Genomic DNA, 13,620 nt, shown 5'->3' with positions numbered 1-13,620 from the left:
TACAAGTACCGTATAGCCCCAGTTTTGATGTTAGTTGGGTTCTAATTGCTAATGCCATGTTGCCCCATAAGAAGAAAACATAAAAAAAGGCAATAGTAGAGGTGAATCTTCCAACAAGAAGGTATTGACCATCAACCTCTTTGTTATTCATTTTCGGAGCCGCTAAATATTTTTGCTCTCATAATAGTTTTAGATGTTACGTCTTAGCATATTATATCAACAAGAAGTGGATGTTTTTTAGCTCATATCTTCTAAATTAGTGTTTTCCATCGCATATCAGAAATTAATGGTTCATATCATGTTTTGTATTTCTGTTATATTTTGTACTTCAAAATTTGTATCTCAACCTAGCATTCTTAGTGATAATTTTAATGGAAGACATTAGAAGTCTTTTCGAGTACGAGGACTGTTATTTATTAACATCAGGTATTTAGCACCTTTAACAGAAAGAAGTCTCACTATTAGCAAAAATACACTGGTCCTATTCTACCAATATAATTTAGTTCATGTGTTGTAGGCATCACCATCATTGAAATTCCTTAAGATATAGAATTCTCATACTAATGCTGCTAATATATTTGCTCAAGAGGTCTCAAATTGAAAGCTAGGCATACTCTTCTTGATAAATCGTCTTTTATAACCGGATCAACAAAGTTCTCTGTATTTCATGATTAAGAGATGAAGTCATGTTTAACAATGTCACCCAAAAATACACTAATTATTTTCCGTGCGCTCATTTTCAGGCCTACGCCTACTCTGGAACATTTTCCTACGGTTAAGAGGGCCACAATACCAATTGGTCAGACTTTGTCAAGGCGGCAGGAATAAAAGAAGAACATATAGTCAGATATGGGTCGTCGCCTTCAACATTAGAAGGGGAAACCATCGCTCACTGTACATATATGCTTTAGAAGGAAATCACAAGTGCATTTTCTATACAAAACCACTATGTGGTCATCTATCTTACAAACTATTCACACCAGATTCATATGGAATGGCACTCATGGAGGAAGTTGAACCAAGCTATCTATTAGTGTGTGTAACTACGGCTTCGTAGTTTTATCGCCTCCATTGCCACTGTTGGCTTTTGCTCTCTTATGTTCCTGCTCGTGTTACTGAACTTAATGTCAGCTAATTAGCTTTTGTATTCTCATGACTGCACTGAACTTGATGTTGCATTACTTTTGGGGCGGGTTAGTTTTTATAACCTCATCACTTTGTTGAACTTGATTATGTTACTCTTTTGAAATATTTATTCTTTTCCTTGAACCAGAAAATCGGTTGTGCATCATGCGTTCCTACTCATGCTTTTTGCTAATGCATCATGTGGTTTGATCTTCCATCGCTTGGTCATGTCGGTTGGACCGGCACCCTCGCGCCAAGGCGTGATAACGATCTAGTATACATGAACTGAGCATGTCTACGTTCAACATGTATCAGAGAAGAACAACTAGACTAGGTCCATGCATGCTACCAAACACACCCGTATAACTCATTCAGGTAGCACCATCACACCCGGCACGCAAGAACTCGACCAGCCGATCCATGTTCTCGCTCGACGAGCCACCTGCCCCCGTCGCTGCCCTGGCGCTTTCCTTCCACGCCGTCGCGCTCGCTCTCATCGCCTTGCCCCTCTCGCCGTCCATGGCCTCGCGCACCAGCCGCGCCACCTCCTCCCTCGCCACGTCGCCACCGATCTCCATCCCGATGCCCCACTTGGCGCACGCGTACCGGCAGTTGGTTGGCTGCTCGGCGAAGAAGGGCCAGCAGACCATCGGCACGCCGGCGCACACGCTCTCCAGCGTCGAGTTCCACCCGCAGTGCGTCAGGAACAGCCCCACCGACGGGTGCGAGAGGACGCGCTCCTGCGGGCACCAGCTCGCCAGGACTCCCCTGTCCTTGGTCTCCCGGACGAACCCCTCCGGAAGCACGGCCTTCTCGCCGGCCACGAGGTCTGGCCGGACGACCCACAGGAACGGCCGGCCGCAGCTCGCCAGCCCCCACGCGAACTCCGCGAGCTGCGCCGCGGTCACCACCGTGATGCTGCCGAAGTTGACGTACACCACCGACCCGGGCTGCCGCTGGGCGTCCAGCCAGCGGAGGCAGCTCGTGTCTTCCTTCCAGAGGTTCCCGCCGATCGCGTCGAGCTCGGTCTCGGCGCCTCCCGCGGCGGCTTTGGCCAGCGGGCCGACGGTGTACAGGCGCGGGAACGTGCGGCGGAGCGCGTCGACGACGTCCTGCTCCAGCGCGTCGTACGTGTTGAGGATGAGCCCGCGGGCGCCGCGCGCGTTCTGCGCCTCGCCGCCGTCGAAGTTGAGCATCACGTCGTCCGGGTCGGTCGTTCTGATGAAGCTGGGTATGTCTTTCAGACGGATGCCTTCCATTCCGGGGATCCAGTCGATTGGAGTGTCCAGGTACCCATTAGTCAGGTCACTCTCATCTGCGAAATTTACAGAACAAGAAGAATCATCTGCTGTCAGATTGAGCTGTCAATCTGTACTAGCCATATAGTACTCGGCACACACCTTTGAGTGGCACATAGCCTCTTCTAATGAGCTCGGCGAAGTGGAGGTAACCCATGAAGCCGCAGGCGCTCGTAGTCCAGAACACCAAGGCCGGGATGCCCAACTCCTCGGCGACCCTCTGCGCGAAGCTCATGACGCCGTCGGCTATGACGCAGCTCACCGGCGTGCTGTTGTTAAGCCTGGCCAGCAGCTCCCTGAACGGGGCGGCGCTGTGCTTGATGGTTGACAGGCAGAGCGCGGCGATGTCCTGCGTGACGTCGTCGCCGTGGTCGTCGGACGGCGGCAGGCCGTCCGGGACGGCCTCGAAGCGGAAGCCGTCGGCGCCGTCCAGCGAGCCGGGGCCGCGGGACCGGAGCAGGCGGCGGCGGTTGTACTCGGAGTTGACGAAGGTGATGCGGAAGCCCCGGGCGTGCAGCGCCTTGGCGAGGTGCAGCATCGGCGTGACGTGGCCCTGCGCCGGCTGCGGGATCAGCACCGCGTGCGGCTGCCGCAGCTGGTGCGCCTCCGAACTCATCGCCGCGTCAAACAGGCGCAGCCGACGGAGTGCTCGCGGTCGATCGGTGATCCGGGCACGCTGTTCTTGGAAGGTCGATTTCGGCAGCGTTGGGTGAGGAGTGAAACGTACGCTTCGCCGGTGGATCTGTGCGTCGGCGAAGTAGTGGCGCGTGACGGTGATGGATTGATATGTTTAATCCCGGCTTGGAGAAAGTGACACGGACACCTGCTCACCTGCGTGTAGAGATTGGGGTTTCTCGTCATCCTATCGGATCGACCCGTTGTCACTCAGCTGCGCAACCCACTCGCTTGTTCATTGTTCAGTATGCCTTTGTCGTTGTGTGCTAGTGGTGGCATGGCTGGTGGCGGACCGCGAGTGAAAAGTGGCGGCGGTGACGGACGGGAAGGATGAAATATAGACGGACATAGGTGCCGATGGTCGGCTTAAATAGCCGGGTTAGGGAACTACGCGTCGCGCCGGAATGGTGCCGTTGATTCGATAGTGGAGATGAGTTTTGGACCGCCAGAAATTGAAGTGTTTTTCTGGGGAACCTTATTGTCAGTCCGACGTGACGAACGTGCCTGGGCTTCCTCATGTCCACTTCAGACTTGGGCTGGATATGAGGGGTGCCGGTCAGCCCGGCGTTTCAGACCCGTTTGAGGTGCCTGTCTAGGTCGGGTTTTTTTACCGGTCACTGGCCGAGTCGTCCACTCGGGCGTTGAACGGCGGTATGGGATGCCCGACCGTAGATTCTCTAATGGTGCTAGTGTACGAGTGAGGTTGCTAGCTCAAAAATTGTGGGCAGAACCATCATCTATATCAATTTTTCCGCTGCTACTTCCCACCTAAACCAAATTAATTACAGAAGCAAAAGTTATGCAAGTTTTTATACAAGCTGCCCAGGCATAAATTATAGCACGAGCCTCGACAAATTTGATCCCACTATAGCTTGGGAGTCAGGAATTAACCTGTCATTTTCTAACTAGTAGGCGCCTCTAATATAAGTTTTTTTTTTTGAGAAAAAGGCGCCTCTAATATAAGTACTCCCTGACTTGGAGAAACCAGCGCCCACGCGGCCGCATTTCTGGGCGGGCCCAACATCATGGTGATGAGGTCGCTCGCCTAGGACGCGCCTTGGTTCGCTTCGTCACGGTTGGCCATTTGATCGATCAACAATTGACTTTTGGAAAAAGAAAAAAATAAAAATAACAAAAAAGGACAAAGTTCATGGATTTGAGAAAAATTTGCAAAATAAAATAAAGTTCATGAATTTTGAAAAAAGTTAACAAATTTGAAAAAACAATTTACGGTTTTGAGAGTGTTCATCAATATTTTTGCACATTTTTAAAAACAGTTCATGAATTTGAAAAATGTTCATCATTTTTCTAAAAGAAATCACGGATTTGAAAAAGTTCACAGATTTTGACCAAAAATTTTACGGAAAATTTTGAAAAATAGTGAAAGAGTCAATGGATTTGAAAAAAGTTCACTAGAAAGTTAGCAAAAACTGAAAAAAGTTCACTAATTTAAAAAAGAATCATGAGATTTGGAAAAAAACTTTGTGAAATTGAAAAGGTACACATATTTGAGAAAAGCTCTCAAATTTGAAAAAACATTCGAATTTTACAAAAAAGTAAAAAGAAATGGAAAAAAGGAGAAAGGAAACAGAGAAAAACCCAGTAGAAAATGTAAAAAAAAATATCAAAGCAGGAAGAATATGGGCCAACCCGCTAGGAAATTGCCTTTAAGCGGCTCTTAAGGCGCCGAATAGGTGTAGGCTTTTTACGAAAACAGGATATGTTGGAGTTGATCTTTTGTCAAACTAATCTTCGCTTAATATTTTGCGCGACATAAGGACTCGAATCCGGAGTTTGGTCTAAAAGCAAGGGAATGGCCGCGGCGACGACTACGATCGAGCAGAGAATGGCCGAGACGCATAGCTCAGACTCCGACGATGGTGATGAAGCGCCGCGAGCGTCCGAGGAGGTGGCCGTACGTTGATGCATAATGCTGAGTGCTACTTGGCTGGAGACCAACTTGTGTCTAAATAGGGAGTGGCTTCCGATCAAACTTTGAAGTGGTCAGTCAATTTCATTCCAGCCATCCGATCAAGATCCAATGTCCAAGCATCATCTTCCACCTCTTTCTCTTCTTCCTCCCCCAAATCTCTACCCAGCAGCCGCCACGGACCACCGGCCGGACCGCTGGCCCCCGTCGCCCGCGGCCGGCGGCGCTCCCGCGCCTTCTCGCCGCCCCGGCCTCCCCAGAACCACCCCCCACCGCCTGTCTCCCACTGCCCCGGCCATCCCTCTAGGCCCCGCCGCACCGACTTTTTTCTCCGGTGAATCCCCCCACCACCGCTGCACCATCGCCCCCACCACCGCCGTCCACCACCGCCCCACCCTGAACCCTAAGATAGACACCGGGGTAGCCTGCCGAACGAGCTTCTTCCTCCCCTCCGGCTATTTCTTCCTTCGATCAAAATCGACTAACCGAACTACGAAAATTCAGTCGACTGAAATGCAGCTATTTCGGTCTAAATAAACTGCGCTGAGCTAAGTCATCTCGCGCTACTTCATTTGTGGTTGACGGTGAGATTCGTGCTAATTGGCGGGCATCTTTTGGCAGCGGAAGCCATCCTCCTGCAACCTCCTACTCCCTCCGTCCCGAATTACTTGTCGCAGAAATGAATATATCTAGAACTAAAAATGTCTAGATACATCCATCTATGACAATAATTCCGAACGGAGGGAGTACGTTTCAAATCTACTCCCACGTGTGTATGTACACTTGCACAACACGCAACGGTACACGCCGACGTAAATTAGGTGAGATCTGTAGCTCGTGGCAGCCATCACACGGGTCATGGGTGCGCGCGTGCATGCAGCTCATGGCGGCACGGGCGCTTCGACTTTGACTTCACACGAGCAGCATGCAGACGGCCGGTGCGTGGGGTGGTCAACGATGGAGCTAAGCCAGCCCGAATACACAATCCCTTCTTCTGGTGTACGTCGTCGGCGCCGTTTGTGGTTTGACTTCAAATTAGCTTTCAGCCAACCCAACGGAACTGCATGTGCACGCCCTTCCTCCTCTCCCTGACTCCACATGCTCGTCGTCGTAGCAAATCAGAGGAAGAAGATACCGTGTGGATTACCGGCAGCTGAAAGAAAGCTGTTACTGCACGGTGTCCACAAGGAGAGATCGAGATAAAAGTCGGTGTCGCGTTCGCGAAGGCTGCCGGAATGCAGTCCGTGCGACCACTCGCCGGAGAGCGACCGTCTACAGTGCATCCCGTGGTTGTGCGGGCGGCGGCCAGCGCTGGCGCTGGCGCCTAAGGCTGCACCGCGTTCCGGCGGCCGTGCTTATCGTCGACTTGCGGTCGGTCGGTCGGTCGCCGGTACCGTCCAGGCCAGGGCAAAATCTGTAGGGCTCACCACTTGTATTCTGTACACATACATTTTCGATATCGAAGTTCTCTTGTCTCGACTACATATGCACTAATTTTGGCCCCCGCACGTGAAAGGTCGATACTCCTATAGCGAACCGCACGAGTCACAATATCTATATATATATATATATATATATATATATATATATATATATATACTACGGATGAGCATGACGTGCTTGGCTAATGAGAGATGCTACACACACGGAGAAGTTTTTATGTACTTCACGGACCAGCACAGGTGGCATTTTTTAATTGGAATTAGGGAGAGACAGGGACCCATCCCCTGAAAATCAGGGGGGAGGCCAATTAGCATTAACCAATTCGTAAAACGCCCGTCACAGGTCCGTGCGTGCAGCATTATTGTTGGCTAATTGTCACTGCTCTTGCAAGTTGCACATATAGCCAACACAAGGACGATAAAGTCCATGTATGACAGCGCTAGCTGCGCCTTAATTTCTCCTCCGGACCGGACGTGCAGTCAGATCACCGAGACACGGACGGGGTACATTGAACCTACGAGCTCCATCGGGACAGCATCCATAGCAGCGCGACGACGGGGTCTCTAGCAAGTGGTACGATGAGACGGCTAAGCAGAGGCTGAACAAAATGTTGGCAGCTCTAGCCGGAGATGCCATGCCACAATTAATTCCTGCGTTGTGCAAACAGAAGCTAGCTACTACTAGGAGCCTAGTAAGCATGGTCTAAACAGGAGCTGGTACGTACTAGATATCCAACACGACGGGACCTCAAGTTTTAGCCATGCATGTAGCTCAAACGCCGCGGAAAGTCTAGTATAGGCCATGGCCACATACATGAACATCAATAAGCAACAGTGACCCATGTTCGTACGCTTCAATAGACCTCAACGCATATGCATGTCTAGCTAGTATAGGCCACGACCGGACTTTCTTATCATTCCACAACAAATAATAATACATCATTTATTCTGATTAGACATGTCATCTCAGCAAAATTATCTAGTTGGCATGCATGATGGGTGATAGGGGGTGCTTGTTCATCCAAGTCATAGCTAGCGTAGGCTCGGCAACAATATAATAGTATTGGGCTCACTAGTGGCATGCAGGTCGAGCATTGGCTTGTTCACAATTGTAAGGGGTGCTCAACAATGGACTAAGTTGTGGCATACAAGAGTTCCATTAAAAGTTTGTGTCATCTTGTGGAGCCAAGCAAAATTGACCCTCCGGTCAGGGGATGTCCTTCAACACGGACATATGGTTTGGTCGATGATGGATACCGTAGTACCGAGATGGCTCGGAGAAGTATCTCTTCATCGTTAGAGGAGCAAATCTCAGTCTTGAACTATCGAGACCAGTGACAGAGCTACACACATCACTGGGCGGGCCAAAAAGGGCTAGATTAAGATATGCGCCTGAAAATTTGCCCGAAATTAGCTCCACTCTACACTGAACTCTTGTTTAGCTGGGCGGGCCATGGCCATGTTTGGCCCTGCCATAGCTCCGCCACTGTCGAGTCCCTAGACATTCTTTTCGATGTACCAGAAAGTTATTATAATCTCAGTCCGTAGCACTCCCAGCTGTGGAGAGTTGTTCGACAAGCTAAACCATGAGCGATAACAAGAATCGTGGTGACAATGTGAGCCATCCGGGGGACTAGGAGGAGAGTTATACATGGCCACCCATGGTATAGCCAACTCAAGGACGATAAGTCCATGAAACGGATGCATGACGTGCTTAGCTAATTGTCACTGCGCTCACAAGTTGCACGATATAGCCAACTCAAGGACGATAAGTCAATGTATACGACAGCTCTAGCTGCGCCTTAATTTCTCGTATCGACCGGCGGGCGCAGTCAGATCACCGAGAGACAGACGAAGTCCAATGAACCTAGCTTGGAGTGCAGCAGCTCGATCGGGACAACATCCAAGCAGGTGATATGATGATACGGCTAGCTAGCTAAGCCAAGGCTCTTCTGGCAGCTAGCTCTGGCCATGCCACAGTTAATTATTTCTTGCGCGTTCTGTAAACTGAAAGCTAGTAGTAGGAGAGCCTTGTGGGCATCTTTTTTTCCTCGGGAAAAACTTCCGACCTAAACAGAAGCAGCTACTAGATAGATAGACTTGCCCAACACGGCGAGACCTCAAGTTTTAGCCATGTCAGCTCAAACGCCGCGTAAAGTCTAGTAGGCCTTGGCCACGTACAGGAAGATCATCAATTGAGCTGTGAAGAGGAAAAGAAAGAGAGAGAGGAGCAAACGATTGGAATGAACGATCATCTTCTCATTGATGGAAATTAGGGGTATTTATACCCAGTACATGGCAGTTTACAAAAGGGGTGGTTGCCAAAAAGGTACCGACATAGCATTGATTAATTACATAATTACTAGATATTAATTATTCCTAACACTCCCCCTAATCAATTCTTGATCTTGTAAATAGCCATCTTCTTGATAAGGACTTCTTTAGAAATAGCTTCGTCCTTGAGAATGTTCATCATTCCATCTTGAGAAAGACTCCTCCAAAAACCCTGTGGGAAAAAATATGAGGATGATAGTAGTTAATATGTTGTTAAAACTCCTTTAAACCCAGTGGGAAAAATAAGGAGAAAATGATACAACATATAATGATTATTTTCTCTTGATAACTCGTATGAGAAAACCTTTGAAGAAGGAGAAAACTCATTGGTGAGTTAGAGAACAATTAATATGTCTTGAGTACTTTCTTTAAAAACCTCGATAAGGAAAATAGAAAGTATGACATATGATCTTTGAGAAGATATTGCCTCATTAAAAACCATTATGAGAAACTTTGATAGAAAACTCATAAGGGAAAAGAGTGCGATATGATATGCCATTGAAAACTCCTTTAAAACCGAGTGGGAAAAATATAAGGAGAAAGTGTATGACATATACGGGCACTTGTGTTTATATTGTCTCGTTAAAAACCTTTATGAGAAACCATTAGGAAAAACTCATGAAGGGAAAAAGAGTACAATATATGCAATCTTAGGATTGTTAATAGGTTATAGATTTGGGAAATTACTCCCCCTGAACTTTGCAAACCTGGAGAATGTGTAATACAAATTCCATTGATATGATCATGACATTATGAATAATTTGTAGGATTTTCAATGTATGTTGTTTGCATATTATTTCCTCACTTTCTATAATTTGTGAGATAGGTAATTTTCGAGCAATGTACTTTATGATATTGCTCCTCATATAACATGTAGTTTTTTGAGTAACATAAGTGGCAGCGTCTTGATAAATCAAGTTGTGTGATTCTGCTGAATCTCAACCACATGATTTTGAGTGTGGCTAATCATTCTGCTAAACCATGCATATTTTGCAATGCTTTTAGATAGAGCAATTATGTCAGAATGATAATTGGAAATAGCCATTAAAGCCCATTTAGATGACTTCCATATGAAGGCTATTGCAGCAAATTCAGTCATTGACATGGCATTGTTGGGATCAAAGAAAGAGCCAATATCATTATATCATATCATGGCCATATCTTGTATTTCCTGATGGAAATTTCCAAGATTTATGGTGAGCTTGAGATATAAGCTGATATTTCTTATATCGACCATATACCTTTTGTTGGGGGTTGCATTCTGAACAAAGATAGCAAATACAGTGTCAGGCCTGACGTAGTTTGCAATTATATGAGTGCTTTGACATTAGTGAGATATAGAACTTTAGGTCCTGATATCACTTCATTAACACCCCTAGGTATGAATGGATTTGTACCCTATCAGGGGTAGTATGACCATATTACATGTCTTTTATTGATATGATATATCCACATTGAACTTCTTGTATATGTTTTGGATATATGTAGATTGATATATGTATTCTTGAGAGAATGCTCAAGTTGTAAGCTTAAGTTAAATTTAGTTGAATCCAAATTTTCCGTCTTGTGATGATTTTATGTATTTTTAGGTCCTTTAGAGACATTGATGACGAAATCATCGATATACACTGAGGTGATGTAAGGAAATAAAATTTCTGCTTTCTTTATTAAAACACATAAACAATCATCACTATTCGAGTAATCCTTTTGAAGAAAGAACTTATTTAGTCGGTAGCACCATATGATTTTCGACTATTTCAAGTCATATAGTGACTTATGAAGTTTTATACAAAACTTGTTGCGATTTGCTTTTGGATTTGGAAGTATAAGCCCTTCAGGGACACTACTAGAAAAAGGGCTATAGATGGGATTGACATTAATGGCGCACCAGACAAGCGGTGCGCCATTAGTATATACTAATGGCGCACCACCTTCTGATACGCCATTAGAGTTGAAACTACTAATGGCGCACCAGGCGCAGGGTGCACCATTAGTATCAAATTTTTTTAACTAGTGCGCCTATCCAAACATACTAATGGCGCATCCAGAAACAGTGCGCCATTACTAGTTGTAACTAGTAATGGCGCACCTGCCCCAGGGTGCGCCATTAGTATCAATTTTTTTTAACTAGTGCGCCTGTCCAAACATACTAATGGCGCATCCAGACACAGTGCGCCATTACTAGTTGTAACTAGTAATGGCGCACCTGTCCCAGGGTGCGCCATTAGTATCAATTTTTTTAAACTAGTGCGCCTGTCCAAACATACTAATGGCGCATCCAGACACAGTGCGCCATTACTAGTTGTAACTAGTAATGGCGCACCTGGCCCAGGGTGCGCCATTAGTATAAAAAGTTTTTTTTTAACTAGTGCGCCTGTCCAAACATACTAATGGCGCACCACCAGAAGGTGCGCCATTAGTAACCTGGATTACTAATGGCGCATCTAGAGTTGGTGCGCCATTAGTAAGTGGGCAGCAACAAGATAATTTGGACAGCCTCTCCTACCCACACTCACTTTCTCCCCACTTCATTCTCTCCACCTCCTCCTCACCTCATTTCCACCATAGATTCATTCAATTTAAGTGGTTAAATTACCTTGTTTTGATAGGTAAGTAAGGGGGGAAGCTATATTTATATTGTTCTCCCTACAACAATGTGCACATGCACTTTTTATGGCCTAGCTAGATCTATGTATGTTCGTGGTGTTGCATATGTTTGTGGTGTTGCATATGTGTTTGTGTTTGGAGGTGTACCGGTATTTGAAATGCGATAGTTGCCAATATTTTGCCGGAATGTTGATTCATTTCCGTTTCGGCGAGAATTTTGGCATTAAGCATTCTTTTTGGTCCTATTTTTAGGGAAAGTCATGCCAAATTTTTTGTTGGTTCTAAAATATCGTTTTGCTCTACCCCGCAGGCGATCATGGTCCGCATGATGACCGAAGGCATCGTGAATAGGTTTTTGAGGTCCGCAAAGGCCGAGATGCTTCAAAAGAACGAGACGGAGATAAGATGTCTGTGTCGAAGATGCAAGCTGAAGAGCCTTATTGCGGACCCGGAATCCTGGCAGGTGCGGGACCACCTGCTCTTGCGTGGTTTCATGGATGGCTATCGGTGGCAAGGTGATGAAGATGACTACGAAGTCGTCCATGGGGGGCGGGCAAGAAATGAGGAAGGGCAGCAAGACAACCACCGTGGCTCGGGCGGGCGAGAAGACGAAGAATCCCCAGGAGATGATCACGACGGTGATGCTGTACACAGTCATCATGTAGAAGATGCAGGACCTGATGATGAGGAAGATGCCGGAGCAGACGACGGGCATGATCATGAAGATGATGATGCCGGCGGAGCAGACGACGCTGGACCATCGATGGGCTGGGTGCAGGACCCTCATATTCAAGAGCTGCTTCTCAAGCAGACGGATAACGCAAGAGCTGCCGCCCGAGAGAAAGCCAAGATGGATCAACTTGAGTTAGACGCGGTTACTCCATTGTATGAAGGATGCAGGCCCGAGGATACCCGCCTGAAAGTAACGCTCATGGCTCTGGAGATGAAGGTAAAACACAAAATGACCGACGCATGCTTCGACGAGAACATGTCATTCTGGCACGAACGTCTTCCCAAGGGGAACAAGTGCCCGACCAGTTTGGAGGAGGCGAAGAAAATCATGTGTCCTCTGGATTTACCGCACGTGAAATACCATGTGTGCATGAACAATTGCATCATTTATCGGGACGAGCACGCGGAGTCTACCATATGTCCGGTGTGCGGCGTCACTCGATACAAGAAGAGGAAGAAAGCTCCTCGAAAAGTGGTGTGGTACTTTCCGATCACTCCTCTTCTGCAGCGGTATTTCGCGGACCCTAAGGTAGCAAAGCTCCTGCGTTGGCACGCGGATAGGGAGGAGAAGAAGCGAGAAGATGACGCAAATGATCCAGAGATAGATAAAAAAGACAAGATGCTGAGTCACCCTAAGGATGCGAGCCAGTGGCAAGCGTTGAACTTCGAAGACCTAGAATTTGGGAACGATCCAAGGAACATCGTGCTGGGCGCGAGCACCGATGGAGTCAATCCGTTTGGCAGCCAGAGAAGCACACATAGCACCTGGCCTGTGTTTGTGTGGATGTACAACCTTCCCCCCTGGTTGTGCATGAAGAGGAAGTACATTCACATGAGTATGCTAATTGAAGGACCGAAACAACCAGGGAACGACATCAATCTGTATCTGGGGCTGCTGAAAGAGGAGCTTGACACGCTGTGGAAAACGCTAGCCAATACGTGGGACGCCGCAGAGAAAGAATATTTCCCTATGAGAGCCGCGCTGCTCACGACGGTGCACGACTATCTCGGTTACGGATATCTTGCGGGGCAGGTGGTCCACGGATTTTCTGGATGCGTCAGGTGCATGGATGACACAACGTATCGCCAGCTAGATAGAGATCCCGGGTCTTCGAAAACCGTGTTCATGGGACATCGAAGGTGGCTTCGCGACGATGACCCGTGGAGAAAACGCAAGGATCTATTCGATGGTGAAACCGAACCCCGAGGACGCCCGCGTACGAGGAGCGGCGAGGAAATAGACGAGCTGTTGAAAAATTGGAAAGACTGCCCACTGCCGGGAAAGAAGCAAAAGGCGCCAGAGCTGGGAAAGAAGCGAAAGGCGCCAGAGCCGCTGCTGAAGGTATGGAAAACGAGGTCTGTTTTCTGGGACTTGCCGTACTGGAAGATCCACCATGTGCCTCACAGCCTTGATGTCATGCATATCACGAAGAACGTGTGCGAGAGTCTGCTTGGTACCCTGCTCAACATGCCAGAG

At 47.5% G+C, this 13,620-nt stretch overlaps 1 protein-coding gene across 1 annotated transcript; it reads right to left on the bottom strand.

The window, feature by feature from the left end:
• Positions 1–1,235: 1,235 nt before the first annotated feature.
• On the bottom strand, positions 1,236–3,440 carry LOC123145584 (7-deoxyloganetin glucosyltransferase). The gene is made up of 3 exons (XM_044565045.1): positions 3,255–3,440; positions 2,526–3,165; positions 1,236–2,440 (listed from the first exon to the last, which is right to left on the bottom strand). Exons 1-3 carry the CDS (start codon positions 3,282–3,284, stop codon positions 1,497–1,499), a joined length of 1,614 nt encoding a protein of 537 aa, XP_044420980.1. The 5' UTR covers positions 3,285–3,440; the 3' UTR covers positions 1,236–1,496.
• Positions 3,441–13,620: the final 10,180 nt, after the last annotated feature.

This window comes from Triticum aestivum, chromosome 6D, assembly GCF_018294505.1.
Source record: "Triticum aestivum cultivar Chinese Spring chromosome 6D, IWGSC CS RefSeq v2.1, whole genome shotgun sequence".
Taxonomy (NCBI): domain Eukaryota; kingdom Viridiplantae; phylum Streptophyta; class Magnoliopsida; order Poales; family Poaceae; genus Triticum; species Triticum aestivum.
This window is presented reverse-complemented; position numbering and strand designations above follow the sequence as displayed.